Source organism: Meles meles, chromosome 17 (assembly GCF_922984935.1).
Source record: "Meles meles chromosome 17, mMelMel3.1 paternal haplotype, whole genome shotgun sequence".
Classification (NCBI taxonomy): Eukaryota; Metazoa; Chordata; class Mammalia; order Carnivora; family Mustelidae; genus Meles; species Meles meles.
In genome coordinates, this window is record NC_060082.1 from 46,050,566 (window position 1) to 46,075,868 (window position 25,303).

At 42.3% G+C, this 25,303-nt stretch overlaps 1 protein-coding gene across 4 annotated transcripts in view; it reads left to right on the forward strand.

Annotated features, from left to right (window-relative positions):
• Window positions 1–25,303, forward strand: part of SOAT1 (sterol O-acyltransferase 1) — a 76,536-nt gene that overhangs the window by 12,322 nt on the left and 38,911 nt on the right. For 3 of the 4 annotated variants that reach the window (XM_045983418.1, XM_045983419.1, XM_045983420.1), the window contains one exon: window positions 1,097–1,222. In XM_045983418.1, coding sequence (XP_045839374.1) covers window positions 1,097–1,222 — 126 coding nt within the window. Of the gene's footprint in view, window positions 1–1,096; window positions 1,223–25,303 lie in introns of those variants that run through there. The other variant, XM_045983421.1, reaches the window with a different exon arrangement.

Consider the following 25,303-nt stretch of genomic DNA (forward strand, 5'->3'; position numbering starts at 1 on the left):
AGTTTCCCTTGGTGCGTGTTCTTAATAAATTCAACTTGTTCAACTATAGGTATGTTCCTGGTGTGTGGGCAGAGGGCCTTGACAATAACAGTTTGAGCCTTACTTGTTTTACTATGCGAACTGGAATTAATAACATCTTTTTTTTGGCAGAGTTACTGAAGATTAGATGAGAAAATGTAAAGCACCCAGAGAGTCCTCCAACTTTGAGCTGCTCAACAAAAGCTTGTTTCCTGTCCTCTAGTAAAGTAACTCTGATTAGTCATGGTCCCCTGGCAGGACTTGGAAGGACCTTGTTTTAACCCTTTCTCATCTGTGGAGCACTCTGTTCTCATCCTTCAGGACTCAGTTCAGATACCTTTTCTGTGAAACCTTTCCCATCTCTTCATGAGCTCTTTTGTCTCTGAACTTCAGGTATTGTTTTTACCATTGACTTGCGTATTAATTCTACTCTATTTTGTGGCAACTTTGTACTTACCTTTTGTTATCTAATTCTTTTTTTGTTTTTTTTTAAGATTTGTTTATTTATTTGTGGGGGCGGGGAGAGACTCAAGCAGACTTCCTGCTGAGTGTGGACCCTGAATTGGGGCTCATCCTCCCAACCCAACCTGGAGATCATGACCTGAGCTGAAACCAAGAGTTGGACACGTGACCAGCTGTGCCACCCAGGCACCCCTTCTTACCTGAATTTTTCGTGTACTATGCCTTGTTCAACTAAATTGTTCTCTAGGGATGGGGGCTTTGTTTATTTTTTTATTTTTTTATTTTTCATCCCTATCACCAGACATAAGGAATTTAGGGCTGAGAAGGCTGTTTAACAAATGTTACTTCTTCAGTGATTTACTACCCCAAGTCCAAATCTCTTTGTCTTAGCAGTTAATTCTTCACACATTTATTGTTTCTTTGTCTGGAAAGATAGCAGCGTTGCCTGCTTTGATCCCATGTTTTTATGGGCTCCCCTCCATATGAAATTAAGTGTGTTTTTCTCCTGTTAATCTGTCTCAGGTCACTCTGATTGTCAGACCAGCCCAGCACCCTAGAAAGGAAGAAAGGAAAACTGTTCCTCTCCTACAAAAGCTGTTTATGTTTTCCTTCCTAGACAGTACAATGGTGGGCGAAGAGAAGACGTCTCTAAGAAAACGACTGTCAAAGTCCAGGGAAAATTCTGAGGAAAATGAAGACCAGAGAAGCCCTTCAAGGGGGTCCCTGGAGACAGCTAGTAATGGTGAGACTTAATTTTTTTCCTCCAGCTATTTAACTTTTGTTAACCTTAGTCAGTAAATACGTAGGATGTGAAGTAATTTTTATAGAAGATTGCTGAGGACACTGCAGAGGCCGAGCTTCACTTCTGTTGACTCGGGGACCTTGCGGACGGGTGATGACTGCTTGTCTGCTGCCTTGGTAACTCCGGGGACCATCGTTTGTGTCATGGCCCGCGCAGCAAAGTGGCCTAGACCTGGCTACTCCGAGGAGGTCTCCTCACACGTGGCCTTGCTGGGGGCCGCCTGCACAGTGGCCGCCTCACCAGGCCTCAGGACTTAGGGCTGTCCTCCAGCCTCTTGGCCGGGTGCCGGTCAGCATTTTCCTTCCGGTCAGGAGATGAGAGCATGTGGTAGCCCAGCTCGGCCGTGGAGCCAGCGCGGCTCTGCCCGGGGTGGTTGAGGACCATCGCCTGTGCCACAGCACGCGCAGCCTCCACGGAGCAGTCGTTCTGCTGTCTCTGGCCACTTCTTGGACACATGCTTCGTGTCGGAGTCCACATTGTCATCAGGCAGGGCCTCCAGCAGGTCTCATGGGGCATCTTCACAGACTTGAGCTTGGGCGGGGACAAGGTGACCACCATCCCAGATTTTGGGCAGCTAGTCTCCACCCGGCCCACAGGCATGGTGCCAGTGTTCCCGATCTTGTACATTCCGTGCAGAGCCAGCCTTAGGGGCTTGTCGACTGGGTGGGGTGCAGAGTCCAGAGACTTCTAGCAGAGTCACCTGGTGATGCTTCGTTTACCCTCTTGACCTTCCAGGCAGGGCACATTATTGCTGTGCCAGCCTGAGATGGGCACAGTGGCCATGGCGACCAGGTTGTAGCTGATCTTCTTGATGCAGGTGCTCACTCCTAGTGACCTGGAAGCACGTGGTGCTGGAGGTAGGCTCCGCAACGTCCCTCTCGTTGATGGCCACCCTGAGCTGCAAGCTGCTTCAGGCCCAGCGTGTAGGCCCCAGTGCATGTTGGCAGGTCTGCCTTTCTTGGAGATGCCTGCTTCGAACTTGAGCATGCTGCCGCCATGATAAGCATGGCACACTTGGTCTTGGATGTCCAGTGATCACATTCTTTTTTTTTTTTTTTAAGATTTTTATTTTTATTTATTTGACAGAGAGATCATAGGTAGGCAGAGAGAGAGGGGGCAAGCAGGCTCCCTGCTGAGCAGAGAGCCCAATGCGGGGCCCAATTCCAGGACCCTGAAATCATGACCTAGGCTGAAAGCAGAGGCTTAACCCACTGATACCCCTAGGTGCCCCCAGTGATCACATTCTTGATGAATTCCCCGGGGCCTGGAGCATTGATGGTGGTGATGTCATGGTGGTTAGTCTGTTGACTTCTCCAGGGAGACAGGAGTGGTGATGCCATGCTCGCTCTCCACCTTCAGCTTGTCCCACACCTGGGCGTATTTGAAGGGGCCCTTGCCCATCATTGCTGCCTGCCCTTGAACATCTCAGTGGTTCCTTTATCAGTGCTCCCCTGCATGTAGATGAGCTAGATGCCTGGCCGGGGGGGGGGGGGGCGTGGGGGGGCGCAGGGGAGTGGGGGGAGGACTTAGAGGAGTCCACATGGCTAAGGATGATGATACTGATAGGGTCTTTGCCCATGGGGATATGTTGATTAGTGCTCTAAAGAACCAGCAAAGAGGGGTGCCTGGGTGGCTCAGGGGGTTAAAGCCTCTGCCTTCAGCTCAGGTCATGATCCTAGAGTCCTGGGATCGAGCCCCGCATCGGGCTCTCCGCTTAGCGGGGAGCCTGCTTCCTCCTCTCTCTCTCTCTCTGCCTACTTGTTGTAATCTCTATCTGTCAAATAAATAAATCTAAAAAAAAAAAAAAGAACCAGCAAAGAAAGAAAAAAAGAAGCAGCAAACTTGATTCAGCGATCAACAGGAGCTCAGCAGCTGTGGGAGAGACTTGTAATATTTTTGAGGTGAGTTAATGAAAGAACAAATTCAGTGTTTTTTAGAGCAGGAATTGCCATCTCTTTAGCTCTTTATTATAGGTGGGTGTGCTGGCATGTGAAGGTACAGAGGTGAAAAATACATTGATAAAGAGAATAGAAAGGAACATTTTGAATTAAGTGCTGGTCATAGCCGTGTTATACTGGTGACACGGGAGTGTAAATTGGTGCACGTGTCAGATCAGAGGTGAGCTTTATTGATAAAAGTGGAATTTGCAGTGTGTGTGTACTTAAAGATTTATATACATAAAATTTCCTGTATCTGGTAACAAAGAAATTAGAAAATAAGTCTTTCTTGTTAATGAAGTCAGTGGACTTTTTTTGGGTATGTACTATGTTTTATTTTTAAAAATATTTTATTTATTTATTTGACAAAGAGACAGCGAGAGAGGGAACACAAGCAGGGGGAGTGGGTGAGGGAGAAGCAGGCGTCCCGCTATGCAGGGAGCCCGGTGTAGGGCTGGATCCCAGGACCATGGGATCATGACCTGAGCCGAAGGCAGATGCTTAACGACTGAGCCATCCAGGCACCCTGGTACTATGACTTAGACACCATTCCTCCATTTATTTATTCCTTCAGCCACCTAACTTACCAGTGATTTCTGGTGCCCTGCTAGGTGCTGGGTGTAGTGATGTATGTGTGTTTGCCTTTGCGGAGTTCCAGGTTAAGTGAATGAGAATCCCTCCCCCAATTAACATAATTATATTACTACAAATAAGTGGTACTAATTACTCCTGGGAGTTGTAATGAGTGTAGTGAGACTAATTAGTAGGGTACCTAACTTAATTTAGTATAGGGCTATAAATCTTGGGGGAGGGAGAGATAAGGGAGTTTTATTAGTTCTTCTATCCAAGTTTGCTTAACACAAAAACAAAGAGTACGACACAGTGCTTGTTGTTAAGGTCAAGGCTTAATGCTTGAGATTGATAGACCTGTAAGCACAACTCCAGCTGATGTCACCTCTTGCATCAGCCTATTTATTTTTGCAATGACATTAGTATAGCTTTGATTTCAAGAAGGATTTGAAATTTGAGCCTTGTTTGGTTAACAAATAGGGACCGAACTTTCTGAGACAGGTTGTCTTCGGCATTGTGAGATGTCCTACGTAGAGAAATGTGCTTTGCTTTTCCTACTTAAATCTAATTGTAAATACAGCAGCAGGATCCCACCAGGAATATAAACGTTGCTGCTTACATTTGCATTACATTGTTAGACTCTTCATTAGCTACTTATGAAATACTTATTTTGTGTATTTTTAGTTTTAATATGATAAAAAATGCGAAATTTGTATGTAAGGATGAGTCCACATTGAGTAGAAACCTTCCCCTTTTACGATCCTGGGACTGAATGATAATCCGTATTTTCTGTCTTGGGAGACAGAAAAATCCCTTTTTGTTGAAACTTTCTGTCACCAGATGCAATTTTCTCTTTATGTTCCATTTTGTAAAAATCTTTAAAATTACTCTAATTTCTGCATATTTTCAGTACTTCTTACTGTCTTTAAGTTTTAAATATTTCAAGTTCTGCTGCAGATATTAAAAACTGAATTGTTGGGGCACCTGGGTGGCTCAGTGGGTTAAAGCCTCTGCCTTCTGCTCAGATCATGATCCCAGGGTCTGCCGGCTCTCTGCTCCGCGGGGAGCCTGCTTCCTCCTCTCTCTCTGCCTGCCTCTCTGCCTAGTTGTGATTTCTCTCTGTCAAATAATTAAAAAAAAAATTAATAAAACAAACAAAAAAAAAACCACTGAATTGTTGAGCTTAAAACAAGAAGTATGACCTCCTTGGTTTTAATGCTGATCTGAAAATAGAGTGTGTTCTCCACTGGGACGCCTGGGTGGCTCAGTTGGTTGGACGACTGCCTTCCGCTCAGGTCATGATCCCGGAGTCCCAGGATCGAGTCCCCGCATCGGGCTCCCAGCTCCACGGGGAGTCTCCTTCTCCCTCTGACCTTCTCCTCGCTCATGCTCTCTCTCACTGTCTCTCTCTCAAATAAATAAATAAAATCTTAAAAAAAAAAAAACATTTGTTAAGTTTGGGGAAGAAGCAGATGGGTAAAAATGTGGCCTTTGAGAGCAAGCCATGCCTATCAGTGTGGTCCACCAACCTGGACTAGGATCGTCTGCACCACTGGGAACTTGGTAGAAATGCCTCACCTCACCTTTACTGAACAAGGTTTTATTTTAATAAGCTTTCCAGGTGATATGTAGGTTCAAGTCTGAGGCACAATTCTTAGACGGGCAGTTCTGACTTGGTGTGTGCATTGGAGTCCTCCAGAAGAATGGAACCAGTATGATATATACAGATACATAGAAAGATTGGCTCAGGTGGAGACTAAGAAGTCCCACAGTCTTCTGTGTACAGGTGGGAGTCCCAGGGAAGCCAGTGTGTAGTTGCAGCCCAAATCCGAAGTCTTCAGAGGCCAGTGGCATAAGACTCACTCTGAGGCCTGAGAACCAGGGAAGGAGGAGAAGATGGATGTCCCAGTTTAATCCAGAGCACAAATTTGCCCTTCCTTGTGCCCTTCCTCTGTATTTTGTTCTACTCTGCCAGCCCTCCAGTGGTGGGGAGAGTGATCTTTACTGAGAGGGATTCAAAAGCTTATCTCTTCTGGAAACACCTTTAACACCTAGATTTTGTTCTGTCAGCCATCTGGGCATTACTTAGCCCAGTCAAGTTGACACATAAAATTAGCTTATAGAATGAAAATAATTCAGCAAACAAAAACAGCTTATTAGACCCCATTATAGATGTACTCAGTCAGAACTCAGGGAAGGGGTCCCAGGAACGTTAAGTTCGAAAGGTTGCTGGGTAATAGTGACTGGCATCGTCGTTGAAACCCACTGTTACCAAGAGCTTACACCTGTCTTGTAACACATCGTTTTGATATCGCTCTAAGGATTTATTCACTACACTCAACTTGGTGTAATTCTTGAATTCTTACCCTGCATTCCGAATTCTAGTAAGCTATGGATGTGATGACTTTATGCTCAGTTTAGCCTCACAGGTTATCTGTGTCCAGCCTAATTCTTTATCGTGCTCCCTTGCATTCTCAGAGGTGGACCAGTTTATTTCAGAAAGTGTCACCCAACTTTTGGGTTATGGAATTAATAGTGACCATTACTGTGACTTTATAGTATTCACATATCTTTATATGTGAATATATATAAAGTATCTTTAGTTTATCCGGTGCCTATCAGGTGAAATTATGATTAATTAGCTTTTTTTGTATTTTGTGGCATTTGTTTGAAATACCCCTTCTGAAGATAAAAACTTTTTGCCTAAATTGAAAAAAATACTACCATTATCTGCTTTTAAAAGTAATACATACTCATCTAAAAGAAGTGTTATTGTGCCATCATGTACCTTCAGTTAAAGTGTTCAGTTAGTTCAAAGTACATGGAAGATGATAAATAAGAAAGCAGAAGTGACTCAAAATTCTGTAATGGAAAAATGAGTATGTGTTGTCCAGACATTTCATTTCCATAAATTATTAACATCTTACATAAATAGAATATTTTTTAACTTGTTTAGTAACTGGGATCCCAAGAACCCCATGATAGACATCTTTCCATTGTCAAGTAGTAAATAGATGAGTGGCTAGAAAGTATTTGATGTGTCACACTTAACTTGTTTCCCTGATAATATTTTTTCTGCTGTAAACAAATGCTAATAAACATATTTACATATTTCTCAGATGCCTAAGGTAGAATTGCAGGTTTAAGTTGTTATTTTAAAATAAGTATTTTGGGGGGCGCCTGGGTGGCTCAGTGGGTTAAGCCGCTGCCTTCGGCTCAGGTCATGATCTCAGGGTCCTGGGATCGAGTCCCACATCGGGCTCTCTGCTTGGCAGGGAGCCTGCTTCCTCCTCTCTCTCTGCCTGCTTGTGATCTCTCTCTGTCAAATAAATAAATAAAATCTTAAAAAAAAAATAAATAAAAAAAAAATAAGTATTTTGGGGGGCGCCTGGGTGGCTCAGTGGGTTAAGCCGCTGCCTTTGGCTCAGGTCATGATCTCAGGGTCCTGGGATCGAGTCCCGCATCGGGCTCTTTGCTCAGCAGCGTGCCTGCTTCCCTCTCTCTCTCTCTGCCTGCCTCTCTGTCTACTTGTGATCTCTCTCTGTCAAATAAATAAAATCTTTAAAGAAAAAATAAAAAAATAAAATAAGTATTTTGGTTGGGAGAGGGGGTGGGGTTGTGGACATTGGGGAGGGTATGTGCTATGGTGAGTGCTGTGAAGTGTGTAAACCTGGCAATTCACAGACCTGTACCCCTGGGGATAAAAATACATTGTATGTTTATAAATTAAAAAATTTAATAAATTAAATTAAAAAATTTAATTTAATTTAATTTATTAAAAAATTTAATAAATAAAAAAATAAAATAAGTATTTTGAAATACTGTACTGGGTTGCAGCATTTACCTTACACTCCATAAATTTATCCTTCCTTGTTTTTGGTGTTACTGTGTCCAAATTTTAAAAATCTTACTTCTCCCTTACTACTACTTCTTATGACAGTATAACCAGCTTTTGTTGTTGTTGTTGTTCTTCCTCTCTGATTTGCATTTCTTGTAATATGCTGTGTAATGGTTCTTCTAAGAAGTATATAGAAATGATGGCCCTGTATAACTTAAGAGAAAAAGCTAATAACATTTAGAGTCTTGTCCAGACCCAGTATTAGCTCTGCCATTTACTAGTTCTTTTTTTTTTTTTTTTTACTATTTTATTTATTTGACAGAGAGAGTGAAGCACACAAGCAGGGAGTGCTGTAGAGAAAGAGGGAGAAGCAGGCTCTTGGCAAAGCAGAGGCAGTGCCCTCTTTTTTTTAAAGATTTATTTATTTAGGGGTGCCTGCGTGGCTCAGTCATTAGGCATCTGCCTTCAGCTCGGGTCATGATCCTGGGGTTATGGGATCGAGCCCCGCATCAGGCTCCCTGCTCTGTGGGGAGCGGGAGCCTGCTTCTCCCTCTCCCATGCCCTCTGCTTGTATTCCCTCTCTTCACTGTGTCGTTCTCTCCAAATAAACAAAATCTGAACAAAACAAAACAAAAAGATGTATTCATTTATTTGGGAGAGAGAGCATGAGCACATGAATGGGGGAGGGCAGAGGAGGAGGGAGAGAGACTCTCAAGCAGACATAATGCTGAGCATGGAGCCCGTCCCATGACCCCAAGATCGTGACCTGAGCTGAAACCAAGAGTTGGGAACCTCAGCTGACTGAGCCACCCACCCATTCGCCCACCAGTTCTGCCTTTATGCTGAATGTGGAAACATGATTTGAGTATAGCTTGGTCTAGGTTCTTTTTCCTTTTTCTCCTCCTCATTTTCTTCTCTTCTCTTTCTTTCCTACTCCCTCCTCCTCATAGCTCTTTCTCCTTTTCCTTTTTGCTTCTATTCCTCCTAATTTTTTTTGATACAATTCATATACCATAAAATTCAGTAATATTTTATTCTAATTTTTAAAAAAGATTTTATCTATTTATTTGACAGAGAGAGAACACAAGTAGGAGGAGAGCCAGGCAGAGGGAGAAGGAGAAGCAAGCTCTCCGCTGAGCAGGGAGCCTGCCATGGGACTCGATCCCAGGACCCTGGGATCATGACCTGAGCCAAAGGCAGCCACTTAACCAACTGAGCCACCCAGGTGCCCCAAATTCACTAATATTTTAGATGGGTTTTTTTGTTTATTTGTTGTTGTTTTTTTTTTAAGATTTTATTTATTTATTAGACAGTAGAAGCAGAGAGAGAGTGAGAAGCAGACTCCCTGCTGAGTAGGGAGTCGGATGTGGGGAGTGATCCCAGGACCCTGGGATTATGACCTGAACTGAAGGCAAATGCCTAACTGACCAAGCCACCCAGGCGCCCTTCACTAGTATTTTATTTTATTGTATTTTTGAAAAAGATTTTATTTATTTACTTGACAGAGAGACCACAGGTAGCAGAGAAGCCGGCAGAGAGAGAGGGGGAAGCAGGTTCCCCGCTGAGCAGAGATCCTGAAGCAGGGCTCGATCCCAGGACCCTTAGATCATGACCTGAGCAGAAGGCAGAGGCTTAACCCACTGAGCCACCCAGGTGCCCCTTCACTAGTATTTTAAAGGATACAATTCAGTGGTTGCAAATATGTTTGCATACAAGGTTGTACAGCCATCATTGCTGCTTGCTTCTAGAACTTTTGTATCCCCCCAGAGAGGAACTCTGTTCTTGTAATAGTCATTCTCCATTCTCCCTTCTCTCAGTCCTGGCAACTACTAATCTATTTCCTGTCACTTTGGATTTTCCCGTTCTGGGCATTTCATACAAAAGGAATTCTAGAATATGTGATGTTATATGTCTGACTTCTCACTTAGCAATGTTCTTCATGTTTTAGCAGGTATTAATAGTTGATTCTTTCTGGAGGCTGAGCATTATTCCATTGTATGGATAAACCTTTGTTCAGCTGTTTATTAGCTGATGAATATTTGATTATTTGAGTTATTTAAAGTTTTTGGCTCTTAGGAATCATTACTGTGAATATTCATGTATAAGCTTTGTGTGAACTAATGTTTTTACTTGGGTATATACTTAGAAGTGGGTTGTTGAGTTACATGGTATATTAATGTTTAACTTTTCTTTTTAAGTGAAGATACAGGAAAAGCTCTTAAGAGTGAGAGAGGGGTCCTGACAGGACCTTTAGGGTTGGTCTTTTATAGAAAGCTAACCAGGGAACACAAACCGTTCTAGCATCTCATTGATACCACCATTGAGCAAGGACTAGTGATGACACCTTCAGTGGCCCACCTTCCACCTCCGGTCTGGTTATTCTTTGTTGGTCATAGGTGATTATCATAAAAGACACCCATCCCCCCACACCTAGGGCAGGGTGGTCCTAGGGCAGGGGTGTCCCCACATCAACTTTGGTTTCCCTACACCTCCGCATCTTTGGGATTTCTGTGAGCCTGATCACATAGCCCCTTATCTGTCTCTCCCTACCTAGCCGCCCCCCTGTCCCTTACTCATTCCTCTCCCTGCAGTGGTAACCCTAACTATTGTTAGGGAATAGGACAAGGAGTACTCTGGCTGCTTCCTGCTGAAAAGGGGGGTAGTGGGCTGTATGGCATGTAGAATATATCCAGGGGTCAGTCCGGGGGCCCACCAGATGGCTCCAGCGTAATCCTGATGGGTAGCAAATGGTACATGCACCAGCACATGCAAAAGGATGGACAGAAAACAAATTTTCGGCCCAAAATTGTGATCACATAAGATCCCCAGTTACCAATTTTGTCAAATAGATCAGTGGATATTTTGATCTTAACTGGTCACATATGTCCCCTTTTAATTGGGACACCTTGCAGGAGTTAACTGTAATGTTAAAACATATGTGAGGAAATTTTTCACACCCCAGATGGTCTACAATAGTGCAGTCAAGAGTGGTGTAGTTCTCGAGAAGTCCTTCTCTGACTTCATTTAATTCTTGGCTTGAGTGCATCCAGTGCCTGGGTAATACCGTTTAGAGTCCTGCTGAGCAAGCATCCTGTTTGCTTGTTTTATATTGCAGTTCTCAGTTCAGTCCTAGAAAGCCCGTGGTGAGCTTTGAGACTCTTACTACCAGGAGGGCTGTTATATGCATGGTTAAAGCCTTTGTTTGCAATCGTAGGTCAGTAGAGGTGGCTTCCAGGATAAATGACTATGAGGGATGAAACTGTCAAGAAGCCCTTTTTTTTTTTTTTTTTTAAAGGTTTTATTTATTTATTTGACAGAGAGAGAGATCACAAGTAGGCAGAGAGGCAGGCAGAGAGAGAGGAGGAAGCAGGCTCCCCGCAGAGCAGAGAGCCCGATGCGGGGCTCGATCCCAGGACCCCGAGATCACGACCTGAGCCGAAGGCAGAGGCCTTAACCCACTGAGCCACCCAGGCGCCCCAAGAAGCCCTTTTTGTTTGAGGTCCAGCCTGAACAATATCCTGATTACAAGGAATCACTAGCAAATGCGAGAAGACTTGTCTCAGGAGATGAGGGCATCCCCAAGGGCATTATCCTATCTAATCATAAAGAAAGTGGGGCCATCCATTATCTCCATGGGGTACCCTCTGACTTTTTAAAAGAGCGATTTTGTCATCCCAGCCACATAGAATTGGTGAGGGTGATAGCTGAGTTACACAGTTACTGGGGAATCTATCCCGTTTCCCAGTTCAAGTAATCATATGCCCATGGGATCCTCTTATCCCCACAGAATAACAAGCAGGGAGATCGTCTATACGTGACCTATTGTGGCAGTGTCTCTGAAGTTTACCTCAAGTTGTCTAGCATAAACAAACCACATTCAAAGACAGTCAGAACTAAAATTTAGCATCTCGCAAAGGTGTGTTATTGAAACATAATTTCTCTCTATAATAATGCTCATTTCCAGAGATAACCAAATAAGACTAATTTATTTGAAAAACAAGTCCAGTTTTAACAAACGGGGTCAATTACTTACATAAGCTCAGGAAGAATGATCATATAGAACTTTTAGAATCTGCTTTGCTAGAACTTTTATTATAAGGAATCTCTATGTTGAACTTTTAGTAGCCTCTCCAGGCCAGAAGCCAAGCTCAGTACTTGCCATCAGACATGCCTGCAGGACCTGTAGATGTGGGTGAATTCCTCTTCACAAGATCCCCAAAGTATCCTGAGGTTCCTGCACCTGCCAGGGAGTAACATTCTTTACTCCCCTGGTGAGGCTGCTGAGCACTTTGTAAGTAAGGTATCAGGCCAACAGTTCAAGGGGCTTTATGGTTCCAGGTTTCATAAAGTCATTCTTAGTTCCTCAGAGCTGTCTGGTCATATTTGAGTCTATTCCTGTCTCTCTCAAATACGACATTCAGACAAAGCCTTGGTAAAATTTAACCAATGTTTTCAATGGTGCCCTGTTACAAGGAGATGGGGTCCTTATTGAACTTACGCAAATGACTATGATTGCCATGGAAGAGAGAATACTTATTGAGATCTTTTGAATTTCAGAGAGTTTAGGTAGAGAAAAATTAAGTGCTTTAATTTGTTTACAAGTGAATACTTTGTTACTTTCTGAAAGTCATAGATACCTTAAAAGTTTCCTTAATCTTGGAGAGCAAACATTAGAGAACCAGCAGTGTTTTAACCATGAGTTCCAAAAAACCATAATCATTTTTCCCCCCAATTCACATAGTCCCATGTTACTATTCTTGTTTAATTTGAATGCAGCTTTAGTTCTGGAAAATCTTAACCATTTCAGTTTTGATCTTAAAGATACTGAGTATCTGTATTTGTCCTAAAGTTCTTTCTATGAACCTCCTTGAAGATGAAACTCCTTTTGCAAGAGAAAGAGAACAGTTCTAAATGACAGAAATTCAGAATGGACGTGGTTAACGATCTGATGAGAGGTTGCAACATAGCCTGCAAGGCAATCTGGGTATTTCTGTGGCACTGACACTTAGTAGCTAGAATATGGAGTAAAAACGACCGCATGCCAGAACGTACTGCACCAAGCAAACAAGCCTGATCAGTCAGTAAGGCTTAGCTCATGATTTAACTCTTGGGGAAGTTTGTTAAGACCTTACAAAGGCACGTGTGTAAAGAGGATTGGGGATCATCAAAGACCTGATAAAGAAAAAAACAGACAGTTCTTCTGCTCAGACGAAAAAGAGAAAGTAGCTGTTTATGTTTTATCAAGAGCACCAACGATTCAAGAAAACTTACTCTTTTTAAGATGGACTTTCAGTCTTATACCAATGTACTTTAAAATCCTTTTATTTTAATTTTAGTCCATCCTCACTGCACCTAAAATTCCCTTCGAAAGTTTTCCCTTCACAAACCTGCAACTATTTTTTGTGTTCAGATTTTGTCCCAAGCCATTTGTCTCCAAATAACCATCTGTTTAGGACAAAATTAACTTCTTTTGCCTTCAGCAAAAATGGATTCCCATTCCTTATATCTTTCTTACATACCTCCTACTTTTCTGCATACAGAATTGTTTTGCACTCTTAGAAATCTCAGTCTCCGGTGAAGACTAAGTAGTAACCAATTGTGAACTGTCGCATCAGAATTCTTTAGATGGCAAACTTAAGAACCAGTTAAGCACAGAACTGTGTTTGCCAGCAGATTTAAATATCCTTAGTTTCTTTGCAATAAGTAATCAAAAGCACAAACCCACATCCAGTAAGCATTGATTTAGCAATTATACTATTTGAAAAAGACCTAGATTTCCAATGAATTTAATCCCAAAGACTTTGAAAGCTATTTTAACAATTCTCTTTAAGAACTTTGATGGGACAATTAACCATCATTTTAGTCATCTTTTTGCTAACACATCACAACAGAAATAACATGAACATATTTGACCTTCAGCAAACCTTGGCAGAATAAAAGTTTCACATTTAATGCTGATAACTTTAAAGGCTGGGGCGCCTGGGTGGCTCAGTGGGTTAAGCCTCTGCCTTCGGCTCAGGTCATGATCTCAGGGTTCTGGGATCGAGTACCGCATCGGGCTCTCTGCTCAGCAGTGAGCCTGCTTCCCCTCTCTCTCTGCCTATCTCTCTACCTACTTGTGATCTCTCTCTCTCTCTCTGTCAATAAATAAATAAAATCTTTAAAAAAAAAAACCAAAAAAACTTTAAAGGCATCCTCTGTCTTGGGGCACCTGGGTGGCTCACTGGGTTACGCCTCTGCCTTCGGCTCGGGTCCTGATCTCAGGGTCCTGGGATTGAACCCTGCATCGGGCTCTCTGCTCAGCGGGGCTCCTCTCTCTCTCTGCCTACTTGTGATCTCTGTCTGTCAAATAAATAAATGTCTTAAAGACATCTCTGTCTTAATTAAGCCAACACACTTAACTACCAAGTTGTGTTCCATCTGGGTCCACTTAATAAAAGTCAGCTTGTTCCCCAGTGTCCATTTTTACCGGGGACGCAGGTGGGGCAATCTGAAGGGAGTGGTGTGTATAGGCCGCACCCGAGATACAGAAACAGAAGCAGGTGGGGCAGACGGAAGAGCAAGTGCTGCCAGAAGACAGGAAAAGAGTTCCCAGTTTTAAACTCATCCACTTGGACAATGAGTAAATGCCGTGGACAATGAGTAAATGAGCCAGTGGGGTTAGGCAGTCCATCTCAGGCTGGAGAAGACAGGGAATTTCCCTGAAACAGAGTTTGGCAGCTGCTTGGGAATGTTCCTTAGAGTCCCTGTCCTGAGGTAGACAAACCACAGCTGGCTCCACTTAACAGCCATTAACCTGGGAAATGAGGAAGAAGCCCCCACATCTATCAGGAGGAACAATGAGAGAGACAGTCAGCATTACCCCCCCCCCCCCCCCGCCCCGCCCCACTATGGAGGGCCTAACAAAGTTTCTTCCAGCAACCTGGGTTTTTTTGGGAGGAGGCCTATTCAGACAACCATCCAGTTATGTCAGGGAGTTTACTGGTGTGGTTGCCACCAAATGTGTTCCAGGAGGCCCTTAAGTCTGGGTCCCGATTAGGGCCCTGAAAGCCCGGATGGACTTACGGTACCTACCTGTCTATTCACCCTGTTCCTGCAGGAGAGACCTGATCCCACTGTGACCATGCAGTGAATGTTATAAGAGCTCAATCCTTTCCTGAAAGTAAATGGATTTCTTTTTCTTAGTGTGTTGCTACTGTATAGAAATGCAGCTGGGTTTGTATATTGATATTGTATCCTGTAGCCTTGCTGAATTCATTTGTTAGCTTTAATCATTTTTTGTTTTTGGCATGTGTGGTTTTTGTAGTATTTATGATGTACAAAATCATGCCATCTTCAAAGAAGAGGTAGTTTTACTTCTTCATTTCCAGTCTGCATGCCTTATCATTTTGTTGCCTATTTGCACTTGATAGAATTCCAGAGCAATATTGAATAGAATTGGGAAGAGTAAACAAACTTGTCCTGTTGCTGACCTTAGGGAGGGAGTAAGCTTTCAGTCTTCCCATGAATTATGATAGCTGTGGGTTTTTTTTTAATCAGGTGAGGGAGTTCTCTACCTTTTTCTAATTTACAGGTTGTGTTTATTCTTGACTACCTTTTATTTTGCTGTTTTGTTCACTTTCATAACCTAATCAATATACTAATACTACTACTAGCTACTAGCATCAGTTTTATCATGTGCCAGGCATTGTTTTAAGTGTTTCACAAGTAACAGCTCAGTTGGTATATTTTAGTTCTTTGATACATTTTAGTTCTATTCAATTTCAGTATTTTTGATCCATACATCTACTTGAATATCTGGAGAAATGCCTTTAGTAAGAAATTTTGAGACTCCTTTAGCAAAAATATATGAGAAAAAGTTTTGAATATTGTTACTCTGTAATCATTCCCTGTTTTCAATATACACATTTGATCTTAAAACTGGCCAGTTCATATCGAGCTTTGAAGAAACTGCTGAGTATGGCCAGTCCAAACAGATCTTTGAACAACTGGGTAGGTTGAAAGCACAATTTTTTCATTACAGTAAAAGCCAAACATGTTTACTTTAGAAAATGCAGATAAGCCGAAGTTCAGGTGTTTACAATTCCTCTTTGGGTACATTCCTAGAAATGAGGTCAAAAGAATATGTATTTCTGAGGGTTTTATGGATATAAATACCAAATGGCTTTCTGGAAATAATGCACTCGGTAGTAGCAAAATGTGAGTGCCAGTTACTTTGAACTTTTTCCCATCATAGATGATGTGAACTCTTTTTTTAAATTTATTTGCTTTAAAGATTTTATTTATTTGACAGAGTGAGAGAGCACAAGCAGGAAGAGCAGCAGAGAGAGAGGGAGAAGCAGGCTCCCTGCCAAGCAGGGAGCCCAATGGGGGGCTTGATTCTAGGACCCAGGGGTTACGACCTGAGCTGAAGGCAGACGCTTAACCATCTTGAGCCACTTTTAGGCACCCTGACTTTGACAGATTTTTAACTTAAAAAAAAAAAATGTTAAAAATAATCCTGAAAAGGTTTCAAATTCTAAGAGGGCAAACAAAATATTGTGTGGATTTGGTTTTTTTTTTTTTTAAAGATTTTATTTATTTAGTTGACAGAGAGGGAACATAGGCAGGGGGAGTAGGAGAGGGAGGGAGAAGCCGACTTCCCTTTGAGCAGGGAGCCAGATGCGGGCCTGAGACAGGTGCTTAACGACTGAGCCACCCAGGTGCCCCTATTTTTATATTTTTAAAAGATTTTATTTAAGGATGCTTGGATGTCTCCATTGGTTAAGTGTCTGGCTCAAGGCATGATCCCAGGACTTTTGGGATCAAGCTCCACATTGGGCTCCCTACTCAGCAGGGAGCCTGCTTCTCCCTCTCCCTGCTGCTCCTCCTGCTTATACACTGTTTCTTTTTCTCTCACTCTATGACAGATACGTAAAATCTTAAAAAAATTTTTTTTTATTTATTCATTTATTTGAGAGAGAAGACTGTGTTGTGTGTGTGGCAGGGACAGCGTGGAGGGAGAGGCACAAGCAAGACTCTTGAGTGCCGAGGGCAGAGTGGGATGCGGGTCTGGTTCCAGGACTCAGAGACCTTGAGCAAAAATCGAGAGTCTGTCGCTCAACGGACTGAGCCACCCAGGTGCCCGAGGTACACTCATTTTTAAATAATGGGATATGAAGTACAACTTGACTATTTTGAAAGAAAATGAGGTCAGTAATTGTCTTTTGCTTTTAATGAGATACTTTTCCTGGTCCTACCCCTATATGTTGCCAGGCCCTGGAATTGGAATAGAACTGCAAATTGTAACAATGTACTGATGGGGAAAATACATAGTCAACTTTGACAAATTTTTTTTTAAAGAATTTAGTTATAATTGGACCGAGAGAGATCACAAGTAGGCAGAGAGGCAGGCAGAGAGAGAAGGGGAAGTAGCCTCCCTGCTGAGCAGAGAGCCCAATGTAGGGCTCCATCCCAGGACCCCAAGATCACAACCTGAGCCGAAGACAGAGGCCCAATCCACTGAGCCACCCAGGTGCCCCAATTTTGACTGTTTTTAAGGTCTATTTGCTAGAAATGTGTAGAGATGAGAAGTTTGAGGGAAGAGCTTGCTTCTTTTTCCTCCCTGAGATTTTATTTTCAAGTAATCTCTACACCTAACATGGGGGTTGAACTCAAAATCCTGAGATTGAGTCACACACATGCTCTGCTGTCTGAGACAGGCATCCAAAGCTAGCATTTTAAAATCTTTGTTCTACCAGGAACATTCTGGAATCTAAATAGTTTTAATAATTTTATCAAAAGTTCCAATCTTGGAATTCTAAGTTCTTAGAATAAGAATTGCTATCAGCAAGGGGTGCCTCATTGGCTCAGTTGGTTAAGCATCTGACTCTCAGTTTTGACTCAGGTCATGTACTCAGGGTCATGGGATCAAGCCCAGTGTGGAGCTCTGTGCTCAGTGTGGAGTCTGCTGGAGATTCTCTCTCTCCCTCTCCCTCTGCTCCTTCCCTGTTTTCTCTCTCGCGCTCTCTCAAAAAAACAAAACAAAACAAAAAACCGAAAACAAACAAAAAAGAAAACATTGCTCTTAGCAGTCGTTTAATTATGCCCTTCTATCCACACGTATATCTGAGATGAAATTCTGGTTTACTGCCTTCTAGCCAACAGGTTAATCAGATGTCAGTTAAGTACCATTGATGTATGAATAAGGCATTGTACCAGGTTTGTTAGTAGGGATTTAGGTGAATAAGATCCTAAACAGAAAGTCCCATGTTATAAATAATAGTTAAGTAAATTAATAGTGACTGAATGGTATAGAACACTAATGTGGTTGGGCACGAGGCTTGCTCTAAAATGGAGGGAAGTGTCTCACAGAAGTAGAATTTGGCCTTTGAAGAAGAGACCAGGAGACGGCTTCCAGCTGAAAGTAGGGAATGAGTTTGCAAAGGCATGAAGTTGAAGACCAGAGACTGTTAAGTATTGGTGTTTTGTTTGCTTTTAGAGGATTGGTGAGGTGAGGGGGGAGGTAGTATAGATGGGCTTGTACTTGGTTTTCATGGATGTGAAGACAATTGGAAAGGAAGGAGGAAGTCAGAAAATGGGGCTTCAAATCTTACTGTGTATTCAGTCTTTGACAGACTGCTTCTCAGTGCTGAACTTTTCCCTCATGCAAAACCAAGGAGGGCAAATAGCATTAGGTTCATTAAGGTATCTTAACCTTCTCATTGATGCCATTCCAGCTCCTAAGAACGCTTTGTAAATTATTCCTCATTATATAATACATCAGCTGAGAAGTGTAATCTACATGAAATCTTGTATTTTTTTTTACCACAAATTATGTCCTGATTTGAAAATAAGATAACGACCTTGTGAAAGTTTAATCATAAGTAGGTTCATTCTTTTACTGTGTGTGGCAGCCCACCTACACAGTTGATAACAGGTATGGTGATAAAAAGAAAAACCCAAGTTAAGTCTGTCTGGCTGAGGAATAGTGTTTCTAGATTATTTCAATTATAGAATAGAAACCTGTTTATAGCTTAAAAAAATTATAGACCAATTGTGATTGGTATGTCCATTTACTGCTTTTGTAGATTGGCCAGAATACACCTTTAAAATCTCAATCTTTTGTCCCCATTCTAAATAATTTGGCTTTTTTGTTGTTGTTGTTGTTGTTGTTTTTTAATGCTGTTACTTATTTACTTAACAGAGACACAGTGAGAGAGGGAACACAAGCAAGGGGGGTGGGAGAGGACGAAGCAGGCTTCCCACTGAGCATGAAGCCAGATGCAGAACTCAGTCCCAGAACCCTGGGATCATGACCTGGCTGAAGGCAGACACTTAATGACTGAGCCACCCAGGGGCCTCTAATTTGGGGCTATTAGTCCTCCATTAGAAATACAAGATTGTTTGGTTTCATTAAAAGACAAATTGCTAGAATGTACTTATAAAATTTTAAATTTAAAGTAATACATGAAAAAATTCAAACACTAGAGACCGTTATAAAGTAATAATTCTCTTTCCTTTAAGCAATCATTTTCTTTTTCCTGCTGTAGAATCATATTTGGGAATCTCTCCTGCAGTTTGCATTTCTAAACTTAGTAAATCTTAGATGTCTTTTTATTCAGTATACATTAAGTGTAAGTTTTTAAAAGTATGTATGTGGGTATTTCTGTTCCACAGATGCTTGGTAATTTATTTAACTTACCCATCACTGATGGGCATTTCAGTTGTATCTAGCATTTCAGTATCATAAACAGTCCTGTAGGAAGCTTTCTTTTTTCTTTTTTTTTTTTTTTTTTACATTTTATTTATTTATTTATTCATGAGAGAAAGAGGCAGAGGGAGAAACGCCCCCCCCCCCCCCCCCCCCCCCCCACTGAGCAAGGAGCCTGATGCAGGACCCAATCTTAGGACCCCAGGATCATGACCTGAGCCAAAGACAGATGTGTGGTTTGTTTTTTTTTTAAAGATTTTATTTATTTATTTATTTGAGAGAGAGACAGTGAGAGAGAGCATGAGCGAGGGAAGGTCAGAGGGAGAAGCAGACTCCCCGTGGAGCTGGGAGCCCGATGTGGGACTCGATCCCGGGACTCTGGGATCATGACCTGAGCCGAAGGCAGTCGTCCAACCAACTGAGCCACCCAGGCGTCCCTCAAAGACAGATGTTTAACTGACTGAGCCCCTCAGGCACCCTGCAGGAAGCGTTCTTGAAACAGTTTCATTGCTGACTTGTGCTAGTGTGCTTGTAGGACACTTAATGGTGAAATTTCTGGATCAAAGCGTTTTTTTTAGTTCACAAATTTAGGTATTACTAACTTTGCTTTAAAAATGTTATACTTGTTCACGTGTATTATTTCCCATACAGTTACCAGTATGTCTTTGCCAGTCTTTTTTAAACTTTGCTAGTTTGATGGGTGATGAACAGTATAGCATATAGCATAAATTTTCTTATAATAAATTGTGAGGTAGAGAACTTTTCCCATACATTTATTGACTGTTTATTTTTTCTTTGAAAACTTTATTCATTATTCTGCACATTTTTGTTGCCTACCAGGTGGCTGCTATTTTTCACTCATTCATTCATTTATTAAAAGATTTTATTTATTCATTTGAGAGAGAGAGAAAGTCACTATGAGCAGGCTGGAGGGGCGGAGGGAGAAGGAGACTCCCTGGCTGTGCAAGGAGCCTGATGCTCGCTGATCTTAGGACCCTGGGATCATGACCTGAGCTGAAGGCACACACTTAACCAGCTGTGCTACCTAGATGCCCCATTTTTCTTCTTTTGTATTCTCCTTTTTGATTTTTTAAAAGCATTTTATTTATTTATTTGACCGAGAGATCACAAGAGAGACAGGCAGAGAGAGGAGGGAAGCAGGCTCCCCGCTGAGTAGCACGCCCGATGCAGGACCCTGAGACCATGACCTGAGCTGAATGCAGAGGCTCAACCCACTGAGCCACCCAGGTGCCCCTTTCTTTTAAATAACTTATATTTTAAGGAAATAAATCTTTGTCATATATGTGAATACTTTTTAAACTAGCTACTTGTTTTTTGACTTTGCTTATGGTGTGCTATGCCATGTTTAGTTTTTATATTACCAAATATTCTTTTATTGCTTTTAGATTTCTTGTTATGCTTAGGAATCATCCATAATCCAAGATTATGAAGAAGGAAAACATGTATTTTTTTTACTTTTTTGGGGGGCTTTTTATACTTAAATATTTAATCTGTATGAAATTTATTTTGAATAATAAATGAATTAGGGGGGCGCCTGGGTGGCTCAGTGGGTTAAAGCCTCTGCCTTGGGCTCAGGTCATGATCCCAGGGTCCTGGGATCAAGCCCCACATGGGGCTCTCTGCTCAGCAGGGAGCGTGCTTCTCTCTCTCTCTGCCTGCCTCTCTGCCTACTTGTGATCTCTCTCTGTGTCAAATAAATAAATAAAATCTTTAAAAAAAAATCAATGAATTAGGGATCTGATTTTTCAATAGTATCTACTAAAACCTGTTCTATATGAATATTTATATGCTGATTCTCATTTGTAGTTTTTTATTTCTGTGCAGTTAGTACAGACGTGTAATTGAGAATTTTAGATTTTTGAGGTCAGTGGAGTAGTAGAAGGTGGTGGGTGGATTATATATACTCTCTCCTTTTTTGCTGTTAAGGTTAATTAATGTTTGGGGCACCTGGGTGGCTCAGTCAGTTAAACATTGAGATTCTTGATTTTGTCTCTGGTGGTTATCTCAGGGTGGTGGGATTGAGCCCCTTGTTGGGCTCTGTGCTCAGTGCAGAGTCTGCTTGAGATTCCTCTCTCTCCTCCTCCCTCTGCCTCTTCCTCTCAAGCAATCTCTCTCTCTCTCAAATAATAAATCTTTAAGAAAAGATTGACAAATGATTGATTCTTTCAAGGAGTACTCGTAACCATAACATCCTGTGGACTTGAAGCTACTCTCACTCTCTTGGATTACTTTTCTGTGGAGAGCGAAGTGAAGCTGGGATGAAGATCTAAGGCATAGTCAATGAGAGCTTTCTTTTTTTAACCCCGCAAAATAACCAGAATTCTAAAATGAGTTTGAATTTCTCTAGGCAGTAAATCCTGCTAGCCGGTGCCTACACATAAGCTAATTCTATACTTGCCACAAAGAGACAAAGAAGATGTTTGTTAAAAGATCTGAAAGTTGAAAAAATGGTTATTAGTCACTGCTTAGAACTTAGTGGTCTTTAGGAATGTAGTCACTATAAGTAGTCCTTGATTTTCTTTTTTTAAAATTTGTTTTATTTCTCTGCTGCTTGTTGCATGACTTAGGGTTTAGAAGATGGGTATTAGTTCAGGCTCAATGGCCATATGACTGTGAGCCAGATGTTTAATTTCTTTGTATCTTAGTTTTCTTTTTTAAAGATTTTATCCATTTGTCTGTCGGAGAGAGTGAGCACAAGCAGAGGGAGCAGCAGGCAGAGGGAGAGGCAGGTCCCCCCCAAAGACAGAGCCTGATGTGGGACTCGATCTCAGGACCCTGGGATCATGACCTGAGCCAAAGCCAGACGTTTAACCAACTGAGCCACCCAGGCGCCCCAATTTGAACAGTATCTCTAAGGATGTGGAAGGATCAGGGCAGTAGTTTGAAGGGTTAGTATTGAAGGTGAGATGGTTTCTGCCGCCTTCTGATGGTAGGAACAACAGAGATAGTGAAAGTTAAGAAAGAAGACATTTAAGGAGTTAGTATCCAAGGTGGTCACCTGAAGTTGCTGGGTAGGGCTTGGACTTGGGGGAAGGTGGAAAATAATGGAGCTATAGGTGTGAGGATTGTTAAATTCATCAAGAGGCCAAGGTGAAGATTTCACTTTTTATTGCAGGACTGGTTAAGGCTTGACAGCATCAAGTTTAGAGTGGGCCCATTTTTTAAATGATCTCTGTAATAATTACTTCTGTAGTGCGTGACAGTTTGAAATCTGAGAAAGCAAATAGAGGGTGGTATCTGGGATTTTACTGTGGTGGGTCCAGGAAATTGGTGGTGGTGATAAAATGATTGAGGTTAGTAACTGTAGGCTGAGTAAGAAAACTGGAAAGCCAAACAGTCTAAATAAAAAACAAAAACAGTTTTAATAGAAGAAGAGAAACTGTTTCCCTGTGTTTCTCTTTAGAGCAATGAAATTTTAACTAGAAATTCCCCAGTTTGGCTATAATTGGATTACAGGTTATGCCAGCTATTTTCATTTTGTTTCTCTATTCTTCCAGGTTTTGTGCCCCAGGAGGCTTGTGCCCTGGGGAGGCTGTCCTAATGGACTGTTATCAGTAAGGTGTGGTTGTGTGGGGGAGGGTGTGGGCTGGGGCAGGGTGGGGAGGGGACTGGCAGAGGGAGAGAGAGAGTAAGGGGAGTGTGTGTGGTTGGGTTCCTCCTTGCTGAGTAACTCCTGTCCAACAGTTCTCCAAGGGATTCTCTTTGGGTTTCCCTAACTATTTCCTTTCTTTGTCCTTTGAGGCCTAGGGATGGGAATGGCTTCCCTGATACTTTTTACTAGCTGTAGAATTAATTCCACACCATCTTTTGTTGCTTTTCTTAAATTCTGCCCACACATGTACATGTACACACATGAAAAGGGCCTTCTTTAAACTCGTCTCGGTAAACTAGCTCACCTGGGTCATCTTTATGCTGCCCTCACTCTGGGAGATACTTGTGCCCGTTCTTAAATCAGTCTCTGGCAAGGGGAATGAAACACAGCCCTTACTGGGGAAGCAGCCAACAGCGTTGACCATGGTCTGTTAGCATGTACAAAGTCCCTTGTACTTTACCTGTCAGCTTTGTTGGCCAAATTTACAGTTAATTGGCCATCTAGAACAGGAGTTGGCAACCACAGCCTTGTATTGTTCGTTTGTTTTGTTTGTAGTGAGTGGGCCATATGGCCTACAAAGCCTAAAATACTTGCTGTTTGGCCCATTTGCTAACCCCTGATTTTAGAACTACACCGTTCAGTGTGGGAGCAGTAGTGTACTTCCATGTGGTCCAGCCAGTGAAGTGCTTGAAATGTACCTAGTCTCCGTTGAGGTTAACAGTCTGATTATAAAATACATAGCACATTTCAGGAACTCACTTGTACGTACCTACCTATCCCTCCCTCCCTCCTTCCCACCTTCCCTCCTTCCCACCTTCCCTTTCTTTCTTTCTTTTTAGAGAGAGTGAGTGTGCCTAGCTGGGGGGCTGGGAGGGGCAGAGGGAGAAGGAGAGAGAGTATCAAGCAGGCCTGACCCTCTGTGCAGTGCCTGATCTCACAACCCTGAGATGGTGATCTCCGCTGAAATCAAGAGTCAGAGGCTTATTAACCCATTGAGCTTTTTTTTTCTTTTTTCTTTTAAGATTTTATTTGACGGACAGAGATCACAAGTAGGCAGAGAGAGAGAGAGGAGGAAGCAGGCTCCCTGCAGAGCAGAGAGCCCGCTGCGGGACTCAATCCCAGGAACCTGAGATCGTGACCTGAGCTGAAGGCAGAGGCTTAACCCACTGAGCCACCCAAGTGCCCCCCCCCCCCGCCCCTTTTAGTTCTTAATGTGGCTCCTAGAAGCTTTAAAATGACATATCTCTCTGGGACAGCACTGAGCTGGCAAGTGACTGGTCACTTAGAAAGTAAGTAGATAGGGGCACCTGGACGGCCAAGGTGGTTACGCCTACGCCTTCAGCTCATCATGATACCGGTCCTAGGATCGAGTCCCGCATCTCCAGCATCTGGTTTCTTGCTCTGCCGGGTGCTGTTCCCCCGCTTGTGCAGCACACATGCTCTTGCCCTGATAGACAAATAAATAAATCTTAAAAAAAAAAAAAAAAGTAACCTTAGGCAAAAACCTGTTAAACTTAGTTTGTAAAGCAAAGTCAGTGCGGCACCTAGAGAGACATTTGACCCAGGTTTTTATGTCTTCATGTTCTCTTCTCTGCCTGAAATAATCTTTCTAGCACCTGTTACCATGATTTTCCTTTATTATCTGGGACTCAGCTCAAATATTTACTTACTCTGCTAAAGCTCCCTCCACCACACAGTCCTCTGTGTGTTGTAATTACGTTTGCACATTTCTCCTGAGATCCTAAAGGAAGGTTTGGAGTACATGTGTACTACTCTATTTTGAGTACTCAGTGGGTTTTCATTTAATGAGTCAAATATATAATAGAATGAATAAATGAGTTACCAACTTAATGAGCTTGGTTATCTGCCTTTTCCTTCTGGGTGACTTTGGCAGAGTAGTATAAATATGGACTTGCTACAGAAAGCAGATTTTTGGTGCAAAGTTGTGAAGAGGTAGCCCAAGTTGAAAAGAGTTTATTGTAGTCCCGATTGCCTTCATCTCCGTTTTACTGGAGGTATTGCTATAATAGCACAGTGCAGTAAGTAAAAAATCTTTTTTTTAAGATTTTATTTTATATATAGTTTTCTGTGCACCCACATAGACGTGAGCTGGAGGAGGGGCGGGGGCAGGGGAGAAGCAGACTCCCCACTGAGTGGGGGTGGGGTGGGGGGAAGGGGGCACACAGGCTCCATCCTAGGACTTTTGAGATCATGATCTGAGCTGAAGGCAGACACTTAAATGAATCACCCAGGTATCCCTAGTCTGTTTTTTTTTTTTTAAGGTGGTATATAGCATATAATAATTTTAGAAAGCTCTTCATCAAAACTGACTAAAATGAGGCAGACTCTTGATTTCTGCTCAGGTCGTGAT